The sequence below is a fragment of the Phodopus roborovskii genome, unplaced genomic scaffold (assembly GCF_943737965.1).
Source record: "Phodopus roborovskii unplaced genomic scaffold, PHOROB, whole genome shotgun sequence".
Taxonomy (NCBI): Eukaryota; Metazoa; Chordata; class Mammalia; order Rodentia; family Cricetidae; genus Phodopus; species Phodopus roborovskii.
Window position 1 is genome coordinate 18,141,578 of NW_026126448.1, and position 21,681 is coordinate 18,163,258.

The 21,681-nt window shown below is 48.7% G+C and overlaps 1 protein-coding gene across 1 annotated transcript; it reads left to right on the forward strand.

Moving 5' to 3' along the window:
• Nucleotides 1-187: 187 nt before the first annotated feature.
• Pef1 (penta-EF-hand domain containing 1) lies at nucleotides 188-19,441 on the forward strand. Its single transcript, XM_051188920.1, has 5 exons — nucleotides 188-274; nucleotides 12,510-12,783; nucleotides 16,446-16,601; nucleotides 17,022-17,165; nucleotides 18,593-19,441. The coding sequence occupies exons 1-5, from the start codon at nucleotides 251-253 to the stop codon at nucleotides 18,820-18,822; spliced, it is 828 nt and encodes a 275-aa protein (XP_051044877.1). The 5' UTR covers nucleotides 188-250; the 3' UTR covers nucleotides 18,823-19,441.
• Nucleotides 19,442-21,681: the final 2,240 nt, after the last annotated feature.

A 21,681-nucleotide genomic window follows, 5' to 3' on the forward strand; every position in this document is an offset into this window, starting at 1 on the left:
CAAGTCACAAAAAAAAACAAAAACAAACTTGCCACTATCACCACCACTTCCGGACATTTCTACCGGGTCCTTCGCTCTCGTAGTGGGTCTGTTAGGTACCCGCCCACTGCCCCAAGGTCACTTCCGTTTGTCGGCCGTAAGATTGACAGCCTGATCGTCCAAACAGAAGTGGACTTGCCCCCAGGCTGAACGAGGAGAGGCTTTGGTGAGGAAGCCCCGCCTTACACAAGTGTATGACGTCATAGTCGCCATGGCCAGCTATCCGTACGGGCAGGTGAGTTGCAGCCGCCCCTGCTTCAATGTCTGGGCTCTGTCTAGAGGCCCGGAGCCGCTCTTCATCCTCGGCTCTTTCTCCCCACTTTATTCGCGCCCTTTCCACGCAGAAGTTCACCTTAGCAAGGTCCTGCGTGAGCGAGAAACAAAGAGAGCCAGCCTGTCGCGATCGTCTTACGTCACCTAGGACTACTTGAGAAGTTGCTTGTGTCGCGTCCCCTCTGACGTCGCGCACGCCAGGTTTCGGGGGCTTTGGACTGGATAGATCCGGGCTGGCCCAGACCAGGGCACACACATCAGGTCTCCTGCTGGGCGGGGTGCTCGGCTGACAAGGCGTTTAGAACTGTGGTTCCCTTCGCTTCATTCAGGGCGTGGGGTAAAAACAGGTTTACCGACTCACCCAGCACGTACTGCGACAGAATAATCTAGACAACCGGTGGTAGGCGGTGCCAGAAGTGAGATGCTTACACCACTCACGGTAGTTCAGCGTCATTTCATACGCAGGAAAAGTGAAACCCAGAGAAAGCACGGAGTTTATCTGGTAACCAGGTAGTTCGGTGACAGGGTCCAGGTCAGAACCTGGATTGGTCTGCAGATGCGTCTTCCTCCCTTGCTAGCCTGCCTCGAGCCGGCTAGGAAGATGGCAGCGTGCTTTTTGTGGCCAAAATTCTTTGTTAACTGACAGTGGTGAGGTTAAGTGCAGTTTTGAGTCAAAAGTAGAATCATGTCTTGGCCGCATTAGTTTTGAGGTCATTTTTCTGAGCCTGTTTCCTCTGATAAAATAGGTTGAGTAGTAGACTCCCACCCTTCACAGAGTTACTGGGAAGAAACGATGCGATTCTTGTAGCGCATATGCTACACAGGAAAGTGTAGCATTGCTTTGTAGGATTTTTCAAAGCAGCTCCCTTACTTCACATTGTACAAAATGATCCCAGTGAAGGGTCCCAAGTTGTCCCCATCACAGAGTAATTTGAGAGATTAATCTCATGCAAGAAAAGTGGAAAACAAGCCGGGCATTGGTGGCGCATGCCTTTAGCACTCAGGAGGCAGAGGCAGGCAGATCTCTGTGAGTTTGAGGCCAGCCTGGTCTACAGAGCGAGTTCCAGGACAGGCTCCAAAGCAATACAGAGAAGCCCTGTTTTGAGTAAAAAAAAAAAAAAAAAGGAAAACAGAATCAAATGTGATCACAGTCACATGTCAAAAGATGTGCAGTCCTGCATAATTAATACAGCCTTTTGTTACATTTAGATGAGAGACAGAGAGGGAAAGAAGAGACTAGATGTGAATTGCTTTTTCTCCAATCATATGGGTCTTGGGGATCAAACTCCTTGAATCTGACAGCAAACACCTTTAGCCACTGAGTCATCTTGCTGGCCCCTACCCAGCAGTTGGGCCTCCATTATGCTCATATGAGGACCCTGTAGGCACACAGGGCTTACTGTTTTGACTTATAGCTGAGGAATAAACCCAGCGCGGCCTAAAGTTCACACGTAGCAGGTGAGAGTGAGACAAATAGGAGAACTTTGAACTCTGTCTACTGCATGCTTAGCAGAAGTTAAGTAGAGAGGCTAGTGTGGGCAGAGATTGAAGTATAACAGCAGTGTTTCCCAAACTCCATTCCACTTGCTGGGTTTTGTGAGATGTTAGTGGGGGCTGTTAATAGAGGAGTCTGTGGTTAAGCAAGTTTGGGAAATACTATGTTAAATACAGCTTGGTAATGTTCACCAAATCTGCCAGAAAGTCATAAAATATGTAATATTTCTTAAAAATTACTTAACCATGGAACATACCTCCCTGTTCATTTTGTCTTATGTCTGGTCTTTTTTTGTGATATTCTGGTATTCCAGAAGAGCTCAGTTTAGGGAAATATTGCCATAGTCCATGGTACTTTTTCTTTTCTTTCTTTCTCTCTTTATTTCTTTATTTCTTTCTTTCTTTTTTTTTTTTTTTTTTTTTTTTTTTTTTGGCTTGTTTGTATCATAATCACCTAAAAGCTCACTTGAAGAACAGACTTGGGTCCCATCTAAGACTTGCTCTGTGCACAGAATGACAGAGCTCTCACTCTGAAATCATGAGGGATATATGTGCTTATGTGTGGGGCCAGTGAGAATCTGGAAGCCAAGGGTTGACATTGAGTAACTCTCCAGTGTACTTTTGAGACCGTCTCACTGAATTGGGAGCTGGGTCATCTGGGCAGTGAGCTCCAGGGATGCTCATTGTCTCTGCTTCTCCAGGCATGCTTTGCCACACCTGGCTTTTTTTGCTTAGGTGCTGGGGATTCATACAAATAGGCCCTCACACTTGCATGGTGAATGCTATACTGATGGAGGCATCCTCCAAGTCCAAGTAATGTACATCTTAATAAGCTCTGGGGGTGATTTGTATATACCCTAGAAGCAAAGACAGACAGAACTGGGCTAGAATCCCAACACTATCCACTTAACAAGTCCTATATGCTTGGATTGCTCATTCAAGGGCTCTGGCCCTTAATTCCTTGCCCACAGAAAGGAGAAATGGCACCTGTGGAAAGGGTGTAGGAGGATGGAATGCAGCAAAGCCTATGGGGAACTCTGCACGTCACCGCATAGGACATGGCAGTATATGGTGGCCGCACTTGCTGCCACTGCCATGATGGTTACTTTGCTGTGCTGCCTGGGCTTGTGCTCAGGGCAGAATGCTGAAAAAGAGCACTAGGAGAAAATGTCTGGGATAGAAGAAGAAATGGTGCCTGTATCCCCACCTTACAGGTGTCCGCCTCCTCCTCCCAGGTGTGCTAAGAAAGGACAGCAAGGGCTCAGGCGATGATGCTTCCTCCCTTCCACCCACTGCATAGTTCTGGAGGATTACAGCCACTGGTGGGAGTCGGGGTGCCTGTAATTTTCCACTGCCTCTGGCCCAGGGTACTCAAGCATTGCCTGGGTTTAGGAGTAGTGAAAGTCAAGCACCCGTTGGTTCCATCGGGGTGGGGGAAGGGGAGAGCCTGCCTGATGGATTTCAGTGCTTAAAAGCTTGGTCTCCAAGCCCAGAAAAAGTGGCTTTCACTTCCCTGCTCTGCCACTTGCTTTCAGAGATTGGTTGTAAAGACATGAAGCTCACTTTCCCACATTCCTTAGAATGGGGTCACAGCAGTACCTACACCAGACTCACTGCGAAGATGAAATGAGATAATTAAGTCAGGTGTAGCATGTAGTAAATACTCCAAGTGGGAGAGATGCAGACATGCAGATTGTGTAAAGTGGGAATGGGTAGAAGGTATTAGAATAGTGCAGGGGACCCACCCAGTGGGGTTTGGCAGGAAGAATCACCAATGGTGTAAGCTGGGGGGGAAAAAAGGAATAACTTCACAAAGACCAGGAAGCAAGTGAAAAAGTACATTCTGTGGTACATTTTTCTTAGTGACTGCTTTTGTATCAATTATATGAGGGCTTTTATTAAAGAATAAGAAAGTCCCATATTTGGGGGCAATTTTAAAATTAGTCTGGTTTTAATAATAAGGGGCCAGGAGACAAGAAAACAAGACCAGAAGTGCAAGCAAGGGCCAGTCCCAAAGGGTCTTGTGTGTCGTGTTGAGGGGTCTGATGTCCTAAGAGCACGAGGGAGGGAGCTGGTGAGGGTGTGTTGCATTTGTCCTGCAGAGCTCTGACAGTGGGTCTTGAGAGAAGGAATTGAAGCCAGAGAGGTGGAGGCAAAGTGGCCACTTTCAAAGCTATTGAGGTACTCTCTGCTAAAGAGGACAACGACCTGGTAAAGCCTGGTGTGACAAGCTGTTGGCAGGCAGAGTTGAGGGAGCATGGTGTTTAATTGAGGTGACGGAGAAGGAAAGGAAGTCCCAGCGAGGGCACTAAGGCTTTGATTTGTATGACTGGTGGCAGGAGGCACTAGGAGATGGGAACAAAGAGACTCATGAGGCAGGAGGGAAGGTCAGGGGGCCGTTGGGTGTGTGCATCTGCAGCTCAGGGGAGATGAAGCTGGAAAGGAAGATTTTGTAGTATCAGCACGGAGGTGGTAATTAAAGTCTTGGGACAGTTCTTGGCTCGTTGTTCATTGGTTACATGTTTCTGTCCTTTAAATATTTTAGAAGGCTCTGCTGGTGAATGCCTAGACCATTCCTTCTGTCTTCCTGTGTCTGTTTAACCCTTCGCTTAGGCTCCTGCCTCTTTCATCAGGCACTTGAAAGGTAGCTCTGAGCAGGCTTGCCTTTGCAATGCAGTCTCCTCTCTTCTTCATCGGGAGTCAGTCTGGACCCTCTTTGATGCCTCAGAGCCTCCCTTGGGATTGCGGGTAGAGGAATGGGCCCTGGAGTTAAGACAGAACACAGGAACTTCTGAATTGGGAGGGGTTGAGCTCTATGACACCTGCAGGAGTGCATGTAGATACTTCAAGGTTGAACTGAACAAATCGGGATCTAGATGCTCCAGTGGGAAAAGGATGTACTTTTCCGAGCCTCTGCTGTGGATGCTGAAAGATATCTCCACCCTTTCCTTCCACCTGAGTCCACTGTAGAACACCATCATACTTGACAGGTGTTTAGCACAGCTCCTGGCACAGGCATGTGCTAGGCACTCCTATGTGCAGTACTATTTTGAATCAGTTTCCCATTTTAGCTGCATGATCTAAGTATATTAAATAGGCTCTAGGCATCTTCATTTTCTCACCTCTAAAATGGGGTGAGCAGTTAGCTCTGAGGATCAAGGAATCGATGAAAGCTGAGTGAACTTAAAGCACCTCACAGAGCCTCATTGTTATGACCCCCAACCCTGAAAAATAGCAAAGATAGCTTATTTCCATCAGCTAAGACCCAGAGGTAGTTTCTCTGTGATGCTTCGGAAACCATGGTTACTGAACTCTCGTCTTTTGTCCTCCACCCCAGTCTTTTGTTTATGAGTCTGAAATGCTGTTAGAAAATGTCTGGAAAGGGTTGGCAGCAGAACATGGAGTCAATGATCTGGATCTCATTTCTGGTTCAGACCATAACTTGAGACTCAGTGACCCTGAGACCAGCCCAACGTCTTACACACGCCTCCTCCCGGCCTGTTCTGTCTTAGTTGGTGGCTGTGCCTTCTCCATCGTGTACAAGCTAGAACCCTGAGTCATTCGGAACACTTTGCTTTCTTCACTCCCCCTCCATCTCTTGCCTAATCCAATTAGTTGCCAAGTCATGTCTAGTCTCTCTCTGAAATAGCTTCAGAGCCCACCCCATTCTTCCCATCCCTGTGCCTGCTGTCTGGTTCATGCCCTGCCTGCCCAGCACCTGGACTGCCCTCCCCCCCAGCTCATCTCCAAACCCACACTGGCTAATTCTCCAAATGAGGCTCGGAGCACATTCCTCCTGCACTGGAAACCCTTCTGTGGTACTCTGTTTTCTCCTGCATAAAGCCCTAACTGTGCAATGTGGTGCATATTTGTTCATACATTTATGGAGGCTTACAGGTACCAGTCACTGCTGGGCTTGGGGGTGATGATGGTAAAGAAAGAAGCTCTGTATCTTTCTCCAGTGAGGGAGACACTGGACAGGCATGGATAACTCACCCACCAACTGAAAAACAGCACGACAGGTGCTTGGATGAGGAGGGTATGAAGGGCCTTTCTTTCTGAGTTCACAGCATGTTCTTGCCATTCCCTAACCACACCATGCTTACTCATAAGTCGATCTTCTTGTGTCTACAGTGTCCCCCTCTAACATCTTTTGGTGGGGAATACCTCTGCATCTTTCAAAGACCAGCATGACACTACTGGCTTTAGTCAAAGCAACTTTTTTTGGGAGAGAGATAAGTACATTAAAAAACAAAACAAACAAACAAAAAACCCAAAAAATAATACACGTTTGTTTGGTCTGTGTTCTGAGCCCCTGGCTATAGTACACAGAGGTAGGCTATTGTGGATGGTTCTTCCCACCAGCCTGGTCCCACAGCCACCTCAGCCCCAAATGAACACTCAGACACTATATTAGTTATAAAGCTGTGGTGACTAGAGCTTCTTATTGGCTAGCTCTGTCTTAATTATTAACTTATAACTACTAATTTGTGTAATTCTACATGGTCTTATCTTACCGGACAACGCCTGATTCGTGTCCTCTTCCCAGGATCACATTGCGACTGCACTCTGCCTACACCTGCCAGAATTCTCCTCTCCTCCTAGACCCACCTATCTTACTGCCCTATTGGCCAACAGTGTTTGATTCATTGACCAATAAGATAAACATATGCAGAAGAACAACCCCCATCAGTGGACAAGACAAGGAGCTGTAGCTGTAAAGACTTGGTCTCCAAGACCTAGCCTCTAGACCTAGCTTTGCACAGTTTACTTGTGACATCTGGGAATTCAAGTTTCCTCCTCTGTAGAGGGGCACTGTCATTAATAGTTACTGCATATCAAGTTCTTGTTCCATCAGGCTTCTGTGAGCCTGACTTCATTCATATGGCAGACAGTGTGAGGCAGACACTATTACCTAAGGATTCTGAGGCTTAGTGAGGGTGAGTCATAAATTCAGTTAGTGTGTGATACACTTTTGAATTCAAAGAAACTGAGCTTTCCAGACCTAGCAGCAAAGTTTATATAGCTTGAGATCAGTAAAGAGTGTACTTGATCTGTTGTCCTACTGTGTTCTCAGTCTGTGTAAGCTTAACCTGCCTTTAAGAGAACAACATAATCAACCTTATTGCCATGGATTCCCCATGCAATCAGCTTGTATAACCCAAGCTAAATGCAGAGCTGTTTTAAATTATATATTCTCCCATGCCCCTGAGCCAGAACTGTGTGTGTGTGTGTGTGTGTGTGTGTAAATGTGTGTGACTGTGTGTGTGTTAGTGCATGTATGTGTATAAGTGTGTGTGTGGTAGTCATTTACTGAAAACAGCCAACCCCTGCATGAGGCCTTGAGCGCTGTTCTGAGTCAATGAATAACTTTTTCCTTAGTAAAACTCTGCTAAAGATCTCTGAAGAAAGCCTTAATCCCAAGCACTTGGGAGCAGAGACAGATGGATCCCTGAGTTTGATGCCGCCCTGGTCTACAAAATGAGTTTCAGGGCAGTCAAGGCTACCTTGGCTGTCTTGAATGTCCCTCCCACCCCCAATGAATTATCCTTCATTCCTGTCATATGCCATTTTTCTGTGCTGTTGAATAAATACAGAGCAAAGCATTGTTAGAGTCCAGCAGAAGTGGAGAAATCACATTTGGGCTGACTCTTGTCAAATCACTCCAACAGGGGTTGCTTCATTTTATTCCTTATTATGTGTTTTATTATTGTTGTTTTTGTTTGTTTAGTTTTTTTCAAAACAGGACTTCTCAGTAGCTTTGGAGCCTGTCCTAGAACTCACTCAGTAGAGCAGGCTGACCTCGAACTCACAGAGTCCACCTGTCTCTGCTTCCTGAGTGCTGGAATTAAAGGTGTGTGCCACCACCAGCTGGCTGTATGAGACAAGGTTTTTCTGTATATATAGTCCTGGCTGTCCAGGAACTCACTGTGTAGCCCAGGCTGGCCTCAAACTCACAGAGACCTGCCTGCCTCTGCCTCCTGGTTGCTGGGATTAAAGGTGTGTGTGTGCCACCACCCAGTGCTCCTTGCTGTGATAAATTTTGGTGCCACCCCACCCCCCCACCAAACCCCCGTGTGTGGAATGATTGATTGACTTGAACTCACACGACTGTCCAAAGAGCCCTAGGAAATAAGGACTTCTTTAGGACATCTTGGGTACCAGAAAGGAAAGGGAGCAACAGGAATCTCTCCCAAAGCTCCTTCCTTGTCCACCAGCAGGGTGGAGAGGTCCCAAGGAAAAGGGAAATCATGACATCTCAGACTGGCGGTATTGGTGAGCAGGGACACATACACTCCCATGCTTACTTTTTCTTCTTTCTCTCTATCAAGCCCCGTTTGCCTCTCCTTCGCAATATGTCACAAGCAGCAAACAGGCTTTCTCAAAAGCCTGTTACCTCTACTTTCTCACTTTGGCTTTTAAACTGCTCTACTGTATTGGGGAATTCTGTGTCTCCTGAAGTTCACATTCAGGCAGAACAAATGAAAGCTTTACTTAAAGGGATTGGAGCTAAAGTGTCATTAAGACAAATTTATTGGCTTGGCTATTATTAAAATATATTGTCTCTTGTGTCCTAACCATAGGGTACTTGATTCAGGAGTCTTGGGAAAGAATTGTGACCAGTTGTATTGCTCTATACTGCTGGTTGAACTAAAACATTTAATGCTTTGGAACCAGGTTAGTTTAGCCATATAGCCTTTCCAAAAGGAAAATGAATCTCCCAGGAATGTCTCCTACTGAACCTCATGCACCTCCTTTCCCTAATTCTCTGCCAACAGGTAATATAATAAGTTGTCCACATCAGAGCTAGGCAGTGGTGACACAACTTCCAATCCCAGCACTTGGAAGGCAGAGGCAGGTGGATCTCTGTGAGTTTGAAACCAGACTGGTCTACAGAGTGAGATCCAGGACAGCCCCAGGGTTACACGGGAAAACCCTTTCTCAAAGAAACAAAGTAAAATAAATAATCCCTGACCAAGGATTCCATTTGCCATATACAAAGATCTCACAAAGTGTGTTATAGTGAGTAGGGTCCTAACCATTTCACTAGAGGAATGTTATTATGACAAGCCCTTATAAAAACAATTCTCTCCACTGCTTAATACAATCTATGGCCCATAGAGTGGATGGACAAATGCCTGCCCATTGCTTCACACAACCAAGGCAGCGGCCACTTGTAAATGTTACTTAATGGCCAATTAATCAGACAGGGAAACTTTGAAACTGAGGCTCAGCCACTTGGCAGCCTCAGCTACTACAAGGGTTAGGACCAATGTTGCTGATCCTAATACTCCTTCAGGGTCCTTTTCTGCCATCAGACAAAAGTCTGCAGAGCCTTGTTTGGACTTGGTTGATCATCTACACGGCAAGCTATGGAAAGACAGATAATAAAGAAGCTGCTGCCACATTACCTTTCATTAGCTCACAAAATGCAAATTCTGATTGCAAACAAACCATCTGTAGTTGCTAATCCTTTTCATACTATGCTGATCAATGAAAGCCCACCAAAGCATTGGCATGTAAGAGTGGGAGGCTCACACTCTGGCAGTAGCCTTGTGGCCCTCTGTGTCTCAAATGTGGAGAAAGAGACCATTTCTGAAAACAGTATAAACAAAACAATAGACTTCAGTATGGTAAACCCCCTTCCTTTGTAAAGATGTAAAGATTGTAAAGATGGTTTTGCTGCCCAGTCATTGTCCATCTAGAGTTGATAGTGAAGGCAGTTCAGTTTGGGGGAGCAAAGGATGAGTGCCGAGGGTGGATTGATGATACAGCAAAGCCCTTTGGTTCACTGCCTGTGGTCCCAGCGCCCTGGCCCTGGGCTGCCTCTGCAGGAGCCCAGAATCACAGGTTCTACACCTTGTACTTCTGCCTCAAGCCACCCAGCTCCACCCCAAACCTAAGACATTAAGAGATTTGATTACTAAAGTTAATTTTATATTAGATTTATCTATAATTAGGATATAAAATTAAATGTAATGGAAGAGGTGAAGAGGCTCCTCACAGATGTGTTGGAGCCCCTTCCAGCGAATGTTTTAACTTGATTTTAGTAGGTAAATCAGACTGGACTATAAGTTTTGTTTGCCCAGATTTTTTTCCTCTAGATGTCATTGATTCTGACTACATTAGTCAGATTCACATTATAGGTTATTCCCAGCTGCTCCAAGAAATTCCAGCTCTAACTCAATTGACAAAATTGACTATTAATCCTTATCTCACCCCATAGACCTTGCTAATGGGCTTAGCAAGAACTTGATTCCACAGGGCACACCAGACTCAGTTGGTGTTTTTGTCAACCAGATTCCCATGAAGGGCATTAGAGACACAGCAGCTGGTGTTTCCATTATAGTGAAATAATCCTGGCCTAATTGGCACATTGAATCCCTGGTTTTAGACATTCAAGAGTTGGTGACAAAAGTAATCCCCTACTTTTGTAAATATAGAAACCTTATGTGCAGTTTTCCAAAATCAAACTGCCATTTTCCACTTCTTAGTTTTATCTTTCACTTTCTCCCTTGTCTCAGGGGGATTGTGACAGCTCCTAAATATCCCTTTCCCTCAGGGCCAGGAGAAACACCTACCTAAGCATTCTTGGATCAAAGGTCTCCCTAAGTGGGGACAAACATAAGCAATTATGTCAGCTAATCTAAGAACCAACTTCAACCAGACCAGTGCTATTATCTATGTTCTATCTTCCCAAAATTCTGGCAAATGGAGGTTTTTATGTTATCTCCATGTTATTAATGACCATCTTCATCCTTTGGAGCCATCCAGTCTGGAGTCCCCTCTCCTATGTTATAGTTACCGATTTAAAAGATTGCCTTTTTTAAACTGTTCCATTACACCCTGATCATCAAGAATTGCTTTTACAGTGCCTCCATCAATAAGCAGGCGCCTATATCTCCCTTCCAATGGAAAGTACTTCTCCAGTTGCCAGTGGTGGGTATATAGTACTACCGCTAAAAGGGAAATACACTCTATTAAACACAAGTTTTCTGACACTTAACTACAATTTCACTATATGGATGATATCCTATTAGCCTCTTATTCTAAAGTGTATATGTAACTTTTCAAAAGGATTTACACACTTCAATACAAACCTTTTTTCATTTACAGCTTGCCCTAATTCAGCTAGGTGTTCCATGCATCTGTCTTGTAAATTGTCCATCATTCTTCCATTAAACCCGGTTGATTACAATGGTCTGTTCCCAAAAAGATAATATTAAATTCTTTTCAGTAGCTCTTGGGCAATATCAGTTTGCTTTGGCCTTCCTTGGTGGGAATTCTCAAAGTGACTTTTCCATCTTTTTGCCTACCTTACAAGTCTTAAACTCACCTCCTTCATTAATTCTTTTTGCATTACAGTCCATTTAGTGGCTTGTCCCCTGGGAGGAGGACAGCTTAGATTTATGCTCTCTGTTTATCTTGAACACTTCCCTTTCCCTTGCAGCAGGATTCACTCCCCTTTCAGCCATTTTACAATGGTTGTTTCTTCTCAATATACCTAAAACTTTTTTTTGTTGCTTGTTTGTTTTAATCCCAAACCAACAATGACTTATTTAACAGGACAGAACCAGAGTTGTCCAACTTACTGGATAGACTTACTAGACAAGACCCTGATTTTTGTTGTATTGTTTTGTTTTTCAGAACAGATTTTCTCTGTGTATCCCTGGCTGTCTTGGAACATGATCTGTAGACCAGGCTGGCCTTGAACTCACAGAGATTCACCTGCCTCTGCCTTTCAAGTGCTGGGATTAAAGGCATGCACTACCACTGCCCATAGACCCTGGGTTTGTGTTTTTGGTTTTTTTAATCCTTCTAGATCTCAAAATAATTTCAACTTTCCTTTGCAGACCTCAGAAGAGTGGCAAATAGCTTTTTATTTTTGAGGACAAAACTTTTCATTCCCTCCTATAAAGATTCTATAGGATTCTATTATCTCCGTATAAGTCTTTTCTCCAACAAGTACACATCCTATTTCTAACACACTAACTGTTCTTTGTTAGGCAAAAGGCAGAGGGCAGGGAGCGGAGGATTCATATTTGGGCTGGCTCTTGGTCAAACTACTCCTTCTTTTAGTACATTATTGACGTGAATTCGTGGGTGACAAACCTGAACTGTGGTGTTTGGTTTTTGCCCCCCCCCCCCCCTGGGTGTAGGCTCCCTGCCTGCCTTAGAGTCATGAGGTTAGGGAATACTCAGGCCTCCTCAGCTGGCGTAGGTAAGGAAGAGCTGCTGCGGAGGGGCCGTGCTGTGACTGCATCACTGGTGGCTGATGAGGATGGACTTTGTAGCAAAGACTGTACTTGTGCTGTGAATTCTGCAGGCGGGGATGGAGGTCAGGATCCCAAAGAGGGAGCATTCCGCTCGGTTCATTTACCTGTTCTTATATTTACTGAGCATCTACCGTCCACTGGAAGCTAGGGATAAAGCCATAAGGCAGACATGATCCCAGGCCTTGTAGGGCCCTGGATGTAGAGGAAAGAGGAGTCAGGAGGACAAGATGCCAGCCTGGACTCTGTATTCCTTTGGTATAACCTTGGGTAACTGGTAGCTCCCCTAGAAGCCTCAAGGCCACCTGAGCAAACGATGTGAGTGCAACCTCACCTGTAGGATCAGACACAAGAAGGCAGTGCAGGCGCTTTGTAAAGTACTGTGCTGTGGTTCTTCCCTCACCCTGCTTATACCTGTTCTTCCTGCAGACTTTCCCAGAAGCTACAGGACAGGCGCCTGGAGCACCCCCAGGTGGCTACTACCCTGGACCTCCCCACGGCGGGGGCCAGTATGGCAGTGGACTTCCCCCTGGTGGTGGTTATGGAGGTGCTGCCCCTGGAGGGCCCTATGGATACCCCAGTGCTGGGGGACTCCCCTCTGGGACTCCAAGTGGACCATATGGTGGTGTACCTCCAGGGGGCCCCTACGGTCAGCCACCTCCAAGTTCCTATGGTGGCCAGCAGCCTGGACCTTATGGACAGGGTAAGTAGAACCTTCAGCTCTGGAACCCAATGTAGATTATCTACCTGGTCTACGCTATCCATATCCCATCCTTGTCCTTCCTGAAGATGTGCATGTACCCCAGTCTCTGGCACTGTAGCCCCTTGCTTCCTGCTTTGCCTAACTGGCAGAATGAGAAGCCCGTCAGTTAGCTTGTCTGGGCCAACATTCCCAGAGTCCTCTTGGCTTACAACCAACATTTATTTCTGCTGCTTGCTCATTCTTGCTCATGTGTTAGCAACGTGGGTTGCCAGCTGAGTTTCTGCTCCATGTGTCTCTTCATTCTGGGATCAGTGGGGAAGGAGCACCCTCTTTGGAGCATGTTGTCCTTAGGGTGGAGAGAAAGAGTAAGAATCTAGCTGGGTTGGGCAATAACTCTTCAGGTTCTGCTCTGAAGTACTGATGTCTCATCTACTTGTGTTCTTTTGGCTGAAGCACATCCCGTTGTCGAGCCTGACCCCAGCTGGAGATGGTGCTCCTTGAGCTACCAGACGGTGGGAGAGGGTGTACAGTGCTTGGATCAGAAAGGGGGATCCTCAGATAATTGGAGACAGCAGTGTAGTCTATGGGAGAAGAAACTCCATTCCTGTAGGAGGGTAACTGGCCACATCTGTGGAAAGAAAAGATGTATCAGTAGTAAAAGCTTTTCAGATCAGACACTGACCTGCCCAAACTGCCTCTTTAAGCTTCAGTGTCCAGCTCTGTAAAATAGGGGCTGTGTACTGGGCATGGCATCTGAGCTTGATGGACAGTACTCAGGGAGAGACTTGTGACAGTGCAGGAGAATACGGTGTTTAATGTAATGGTAGCTGTGCAGGCAAGAGCATGGCAGAGAAGGGGAAGGAGCAGCAGGCTGGAAGGGAGGTGTTGGGAAGACAAGGAGGGCAGAGATCGAAGAGCCTCTTGGCAGAGGGCTGGGAAAGTGGGTGCCAGTCCTTGCTTTTCCCGGATTCCCTTCAGTCAGCTCCTTCACAGAGGGCCTATTCTCAGGGGGCCCAGCACCAGCTAGGCAGCCAGGAACTGCTTTGGCCCATGAGAAGGGCCTCCAGGGAAGGCTGTGCTTAGGAAGCAAGCAGCATCTGAATGGATGTACCCAGGCAGGTGGCCCTGGGGGAGACGCCCAAACCTCTGGGGTTCTGAGCACAGCCAGCAAGTGGCATTTATCTTCTCAGAGCCCAAGCATCTGCCCGTTGGCTTCCGGCTCAGCGGCTCAGTGGCTCTGCCGTGGATTTCCATATCCAAAACCTTGTGTCTGAGCTCATAGGAAGTCTGCAGGGAAAGGAGCTCCTGACTCTGCCGCCTGGTCCCTAGGGCCTGAGAGTGGCAGTAGTCTCCAGAGCAGGGGAAGGAAGGAGGGGCTAGCCCCACATGCTCAGGTTCCTTTTGCCACTTCCTCTCATTTGGCTGCATGGCTTCCTCTCCAGGGTGGCTAGCAACATCTGGGAATGGTACTGCATACGTCCTGATCTATGCGACACTTGCCTTAGCATCCTGGGAAGGTCCACCTCCAGGGTTCAAGTACTAGTATACTACTGTAGGTGACAGATCTGACCACTTGAAGTGCTCCTGATTGCAGAAAGATCCCAGAGGGCCTCTGGCTGTCGCATTTGCCATCAGCCCTTGCTGTCCACCCAGCAGAGATGCTTAGAGCACTGTAAATGCATCCTGAGCCTTTGCTGCCTTCTCCTCCCCCACAGCTCCTCATTCCTTCAAACACAACTGAAATAACCCCTTCTCTGAAAATGCCCCCTCCACCCACTTTCCAGCCTGTGCTAAGGGCTCCATCTTGGTGTTGTCTCAGGTAATCCTTCCAACCACCCTGGGAAGTAGGTCATTTTATAAATATGGAAATTGGAATTCAAAAAAGTTAGTTACCTCACCTGAAGTTGCACAGCTAGTAAAAACCAGTCCTGACGGGGACTCCAGGTCTACCTTGACTCTAAAGCTGAATCTCTGTACGAAGCACATGGGCACACGTGTCACAGAAACTTCTCCCTCCCCAGTGACCCTGCTTGTTCTGGTGCGGTTTCTGAAGAACTCCATGACCAAAAACGACTTAGAAAAAGAAAGGGTTTATTTGGCTTACAGGTCACAGTCCATCATCAAGGGAAACTGAGGCAGGAAGCTTAAAGCAGAAACCAAGGAGGAGTGCTGCTCGCCACCTTGATCTCTTGCTCACTCCCTGGTTCACGTTCAGCACAGGCCCACCGGCCTAGGGATGGTACTGCCCACAGTGGGCTTCTAATCAGCCGCCAGTATGACAGTGCCCCACAAACGTGCCCACAGGACACTCTTAAAGGGAATCTGCACCCCAAAACCAGTGCCACGCCCGTGGAGTTCCAGAGAGCTAGGCCTGGAGCCCTAAGTCTCAGAAGCAGGGGGTCTGACTTCTCTTCCTCCCCACAGCTTCAAAAAACAGCGTATCTAGAAAAAACAGGTTCTGCCCCTACTGTCCACTGCAAACACTGATTCTCAGATCTTGTATGGTGGGCATGTTTTCCTGGACCCTCAGAGGCCAGCCTGCAGAGTTTGAAGGCACCTGCCTCAGGCTAGTGGAAGTCCACCGTGTGCTGTCACTGTTTTGAGGTCACACTGAGTGTCCTTTCCTTTTCCTCCGCTGTCCTGTCTCATAGAGCTCTGACCTGAGCAGTCCTCAGTTGAGGCCATTTGTGTCAAGTCAACAGTAAACACACCCGGTGCACTGTTGTTTAAGGTGGGCAAGCTGGCCTGGGTCTCCACATTAGACTTTCAGTCAGGCAAGCTGGCCTGGGTCTCCACATTAGACTTTCAGTCAGGCAAGCTGGCCTGGGTCTCCCTTCCACTTCTCTTCTGGCCTCACCTCTGGGTCTGCCCTCCACACTGCCGGTGCCTGTTTCTGACAGCTTCTTGTGTGCAGAATCCCCTTTTGTGGCAGTAACCCTGCTTCACTAAGACAGATGGCTCCCCAACTTTGTCACTCCGTCCCTCGGGCCATTTACAGGGAGTCCGGGCTGTATGGGAGGGGGTGGGAAATGTAAAGTTAAGTTGAGAAGTTATTGGGACACTGTACACAAAGTTTGGCAGGACCTTGCTGTAGAAGTCCACCGCAAGCCTTCATGAGGTGACACACGAGCCTCTCTCAGAGAAGGGCATGGACTTGGAGGAGGTTAGATAGGCAGACCTGTAAGGCTTTCTGGGTGGGTATTCTAGTTTGCCCTCTGTTGCTACTGGTAAAACCCTGATCAGGGAGAATCCAGGGCAGGAAAGGGTTAATTTCGGCTTATAGGTTGTAGTCGGTCATTGACATGAACTGGGAAGCAGGAACTGTGGAGGAGCACGGTTTGCTGGACCACTGTTTGCTGGCTCGCTTGCAGGCTTACACTTAGTTTCGAAAACAACCGGGCCACCTACCCAGGGAATGGTGCCACCCACAGGTTAGACCCTCCTACCCATGTTAATAGTCAAGACAATCCTCACAGGACAGTCTCATCTGGGCAGTCCAACCCTTCAGCTGGACTCCTTCCTCAGATGACTCCAGGCTTCATCAAGATGGCAGTTGCAGATAACTAGAACAGAAAGGAAAGTCTGGCCAGGGAGATGCCCAGAATGGCTCCCTGGCATTTCACTGACCTGGGTCTGACTACAGTGGTTCATTCTTCCTCTAGGTGGTGTCCCCCCCAATGTGGACCCTGAGGCCTACTCCTGGTTCCAGTCGGTGGATGCCGACCACAGTGGCTATATCTCCCTCAAAGAGCTGAAACAGGCCCTAGTCAACTCTAACTGGTCCTCCTTCAATGATGAGACATGCCTCATGATGATAAGTGAGTTCCACGCTTCCAAGAGCATGCAGACTTGAGCTGGGTCCAGGCCCCCTGACAGGTGTCAGAAGTGGGCAAGTAGTCAGTCTGAGGAGAACGATAACCAGGGAGGAAGCGGGGCTTCAAGATGCACTCTTTACCATGGATCACTGTCAAGTCTAGGTTGCTAAGTGTCAGGCTGGTCCAGTTCTCCATTCTGCAGACAGACACTACCCTCCCTGGTAAGAAACTGCAGGGAAGGGGTCAGCATGGACCCCTGGAGCTAAGCTACTAGCCCTGCAGAATCTGGACGGGACGGAGAGCCACCAGGGGAAGGGCTGGTGCCACAGTTGGTCTGTCTCAGGGACAAGAAGGGCTGCCTCAGTGGTGCCCTTGGCCTTCAGTCTTGAAGCCTTCCTCTGACTTTTCCCTCCTCCCACCCAGACATGTTTGACAAGACCAAATCTGGCCGCATTGATGTCGTCGGCTTCTCAGCCCTCTGGAAGTTCCTCCAGCAGTGGAAGGGCCTTTTCCAGCAGTATGACCGGGACCGCTCTGGGTCCATTAGCTCCACAGAGCTGCAGCAAGGTGAGGCCATGGCGGGCACTGTGCACACGGCATTGCTTTTCATGTCTTAAAACACATTGCGGGGTTTCCTCTCACTGTCCAGTGCCCACCCATACCAGTCATTCCACCTGATGTGCACCCTGGCCGGGCTTTGATCCAGAGTCAGGCAGCACTGGGTGCAGATCCAGTGCTGGGCCCCCTGGGGACAGGACTCAATGGGAACTTGGAGAGCAGTGTGGTTTATTCTTATTGTCCCAGCGTGCGCATGGAAAAAGCCCTGTTTCAGGGCTCAGAGAAGTTCTGTTGCTCCTCAGCCAGAGGTGGTTTCTGAGACCCAGAGCCTTCTCAGATTTGTAGCTGGGAAAGAGGACCTGGGCCCACAGCTCCACATCTGGTTCCAATCTGACTCTGTAGGTCAAGCCTGCAGCCTGGGCTCAGGCCAGTAGGTTACTAGGACAGATGGATGATGTGGCCCTGAGAACCCACTGAGAAGTTCCATCCCCTCAGAGAGGGAAAAGGATGCCCAGAGAGTCCAGGACCTTTGTCCAGACCGAGCTTTTTATTCAGATGAGGGTCTGTGAGTGGGGGGTGAGCATGCCATGCCTGCCCTGCTGGAAGGGAGATGGTCAGTACCGAGCACTGTCTTGCCAGCTTCTTTGACCAAATGTTGCTGAGGTTGATAGCAACAACACAATTCGCACTTACTGAATGTTTGCTGTGCCCTAGGCACTGTACTAAGCATTGCAGCGGGTTCCTGAAATTCATTGTCCCAAGGGCTAGACCCTGTTGGCCATTGCACACAGATTGGTGAAGGATCCCTTCCGGTCTCCCTTTTATGAGGGACAAAAACTGAATCTTAGTTCCTTGCCCAAGGGCTCCCAGAGAGTTCAGATTGCTCCTGGGCAGGCAAGGAATGCAGACAAGGCAGGGGGCATCTCCGGGGGAGATGGGAAGTGGCGTGCAGGCTGTGGCCTCATATGGGGTGTGACTTTTCTTTCAAACAGGATACTGTGTGTGTACCCCCATGATTGCCTTTGATCCTTATTAGCATAGGTTAAGTATCTATCACCCTGCAGGAGAGGCAGTAAGAGGGGCTAAGCAGGGAAACCAGTGACTGCCTGCCTCCAGGACAGTTGTGACCCTCCTGCTGAAATCGTCTCCCCAGGTGGTTAGTGGCTCACACTTCCTTCTGCAACGCAGATGCATGAGATGGTCACAGGTAGATCGCTAGCCTCTCTGGGATCTCATGAACCTTGACAACGAAGAGATGCAGAGTGGCGTGGGGTATCCAGAGAGACCTGTGCTCCTGACATCTGACTGGATCACAGGACCTCTCTGTCTTCCTCATGCTTCTGAGCTGCCGCCCCCCCCCCCCCAGGTCCCCTGATCTGCCGTGCTGTAGTGCTGGTCTCACAGCAGGCTCTGCTTCCTGTGCCCTCCCTCTCTAGCTCTGTCCCAGATGGGCTACAATCTGAGCCCTCAGTTCACCCAGCTCCTGGTTTCTCGCTACTGCCCACGCTCTGCCACTCCTGCCATGCAGCTCGACTGCTTCATCAAGGTGTGTACCCAGCTGCAGGTGTTGACGGAAGCCTTCCGGGAGAAGGACACCGCTGTACAGGGCAACATTCGGCTCAGCTTTGAGGACTTCGTCACCATGACAGCTTCTCGGATGCTATGACCCAGCCACTCCAAGGGATGTGGCCTCTCTTCCTTTCCTCCTCTCCTAGCAAAGCCTGACCTAGGAAAGGACTGTGGAATGGCCCAGCCGTGGAGTAGGGGATGCTAGTGGTGGTAGTGGAGTTAGTGTCTGGCCACTGTCCCCTGGCCTCTGGCCTTCCCCTCTACTCCCTGATGCCAGCGCTAAGTGTCATCAGCTGGCCTCTTGTGGCACCACTGTCACCCCTCACCGAGACCCCCATGTCAGATGAGCCCAGTTTCTGCAAAGTGGAGTCGGGCTGAGCATGAAGGAGAGTTGCTGGGACCAGTGCCTGGGATTCCTCAACTCTGACCATCCTTGTGTGTTAGTTAGCATTAGTTTACCCGAGGCTTTGCCTGCTCCAGGAGCTTGGACAGTCTGCCATTTTGGCCATATCTTAGGAGGTTCCTGCCCTTCAAACCTTGGACCCCTCATTGGCCTGCCATGTTCCACTCAGCTTCAGTCCACAGGGGACAGTTACCACATCTTACTGCCAATTTTTTAATTTGCTTTTTTTTTTCTATTTGGGGCCAAAAGTCCAAAAAAAACAAAACTGTTAGCTTCAATAAAAGACTCCATAGTCCCATGTTTCCCAGCATGACTTCTCTCTTATGTGTTCATGTTGTCCACTCATTCACTCATTCAGGTAGGGAAACAACCATCGCTTACCCAGCCATGCAGAAGCAATAGTGCCAAGGGCCCCGGTAGACCCGGTGATCATCTTATTTGCCAGGGTGAATGAAGTTGGGGCTCTGCCAGGTTCCTCTGTGTCTGGGACCTGCCCGAAAGGCTGACTGTTTCTTCAACTTCTAGGGTTGCCATTCTGGGCTGGAAGCTGCCACCCCAGACTTCTCACAGCATGCTCTTTTTATTATCTTAGGCCTGAGTTTTATCTCTCAGATGAACTCCATTATGAAGCCATAACTCCCCCTACTTTTATTAAGCACAGACACCAGTACCTGCCAGTTATATTTCTAGATCAGCATGATACCCAGTCTGCACTGTGTCTATAATGAGCTGACAGAATTTCAATCAAAAGCTGAAGACACCAGACATTCTGGTTTGCGAGGGGGGCCTTATCACAGATAATGGTGTGATTATCCTCTGGCGTTGGGCGATGGAGATAAGAGTGTCGAGGCCTTCAGCAGGGCTGTCCTCCCTGCTGGTGGGGATGGAGAGTGGCTGTGACTTTTTCCAGGTCACAGAGGCCAGCAGGCTCGCCAGTCTCAACCAATTCAGCTCCTCCAGGCTGCTGTGGCTCCGCAGTCCAGAAAACAAGAGTCCAGAACATACCGGTCAACCCCTTCCATTTCTGGAGTTTTAGAGGGCCCCAGGGAGTCCGCCGGCTCTATTTGCCAACCTCCAGTAACCAAAAGAAAAGGGGGCTGGGGACTTTCCAGGTTGCTTGTTTTGTTTTTTTGACCGGTACCCAGTGTCTTTCTGTTCTAACTGGCCACTTTGGGAGCACCATCCCCTGGCCCTAGGTTTCTCTCTTGGGCTGGCCAGAGCAACTCCCTCCTTCCTGCATGCTGTTCTTCTGGATGTTGAGCCTACCACCACCGTCTCCCCCAACCCACCCCCAGCCCAACTTCCCTCATAGAGCAGGTAGCCCTGGGCTTGTCACATGCCCCTCACTGAGCATTACTCCTCTTGGCATGTTGGCTACCTCCCCAGAGTATGCTTGCTTGCATCAGCTCCCCAGGCAGAAGGCCCACCCCAGTGCTGGCTGCCTTCCACCAGCAGGGTAAGATAGAGCTGTGCTGCTATCATCTCTGCTCCCGCTGGAAGTCATCTTTGTTTTTTTATGTGGTTCACATGTTAGACAAGTACCCTACCATCCAGCTACACCTCTAGTCCCCAAACCCATCTTTACAATGGTGCCAACCACAATCTGCCTTATACTGGGAGGGGCTGCTGAGCGTTTGAGAGCTGGAGGATCCAGCCCTCATGCCTCACCCCAAGCACACCTGCCCTCACACTTGATGTGGATTCCAGGCCAATGAGAGCACAGTGGTTAGGACTGCCCAGTCTGCTGGCCACCTGCGGCCACCGGACTGCTGAGTCTGTAGAGCAGATGAGGTGTTTAACACCTAGACCTGATCTGGACAGAATGGCATGCCTACAAGGAGCCATGATGTCTAATCTCTCCTGGGCTGGTCCCCATGGCTCTGCTCCACTTCCTGACCAGTGAAGTCAAGGAAGCCTGTGGCTCCTCTGTGAACACCTGCTGGTGTGCTCACCCTCAGTGGCCTCGGCCAGATGTCCCCTGCTCCTTGTAGCAGAATGGAACTCAAGAATGTGCTATTCTGCTGTGGCAACAGGTGTCGAGGCCTTTTTGGCAGCCCTGTAATCGGCTCGATCACAGATGGAGCACGGCTGGCCAAATCTGTGACTTTCCCTTTGTATTCTGTGAGTTCATAGGAAATAAAGGAAGCCCTGATTTCCAAGAAGGCTGGGAACAGTAAATCTATCAACCCCACTGTCTGCCCATCTGCCTCCTTACCTTCCAGTCCAGAGGTCATCGGGCAGGGAACAGAAAGTGTGTCACAGAGATCCAAGTCCTGGGCACCAGACGCTGGGCACTCACTGCCTAGGCAATGTGGCCAGCAATCAGTTCATCTGAGGTGGGGGTGGGTAGATAAGAGCATTCCAGAGCCTTCTCCTCTTGCCATCCCCCAGATGCCCCACCTTCCACTACTAACCTGAGCAGCACAGATTTTGTGTAATGACAAGGAAAGGGAACAGTTAGTGCCAGGCTTTTAATTACAATTGCTTTGGGCTGCTGGCCTCCTCGCTGAACGGCCGCATGGAGACTGTTTAAGTGCTCCACAATGCCAACAA

Coding starts and splice junctions, on each gene's coding strand:
- Pef1 (XM_051188920.1), top strand. CDS start 251: ATGGCCAGCTATCCGTACGGGCAG. Junction 12,784..16,445: donor GCCTGGACCTTATGGACAGG/GTAAGTAGAACC, acceptor TTCTTCCTCTAG/GTGGTGTCCCCCCCAATGTG. Junction 17,166..18,592: donor CTCCACAGAGCTGCAGCAAG/GTGAGGCCATGG, acceptor CTCCCTCTCTAG/CTCTGTCCCAGATGGGCTAC.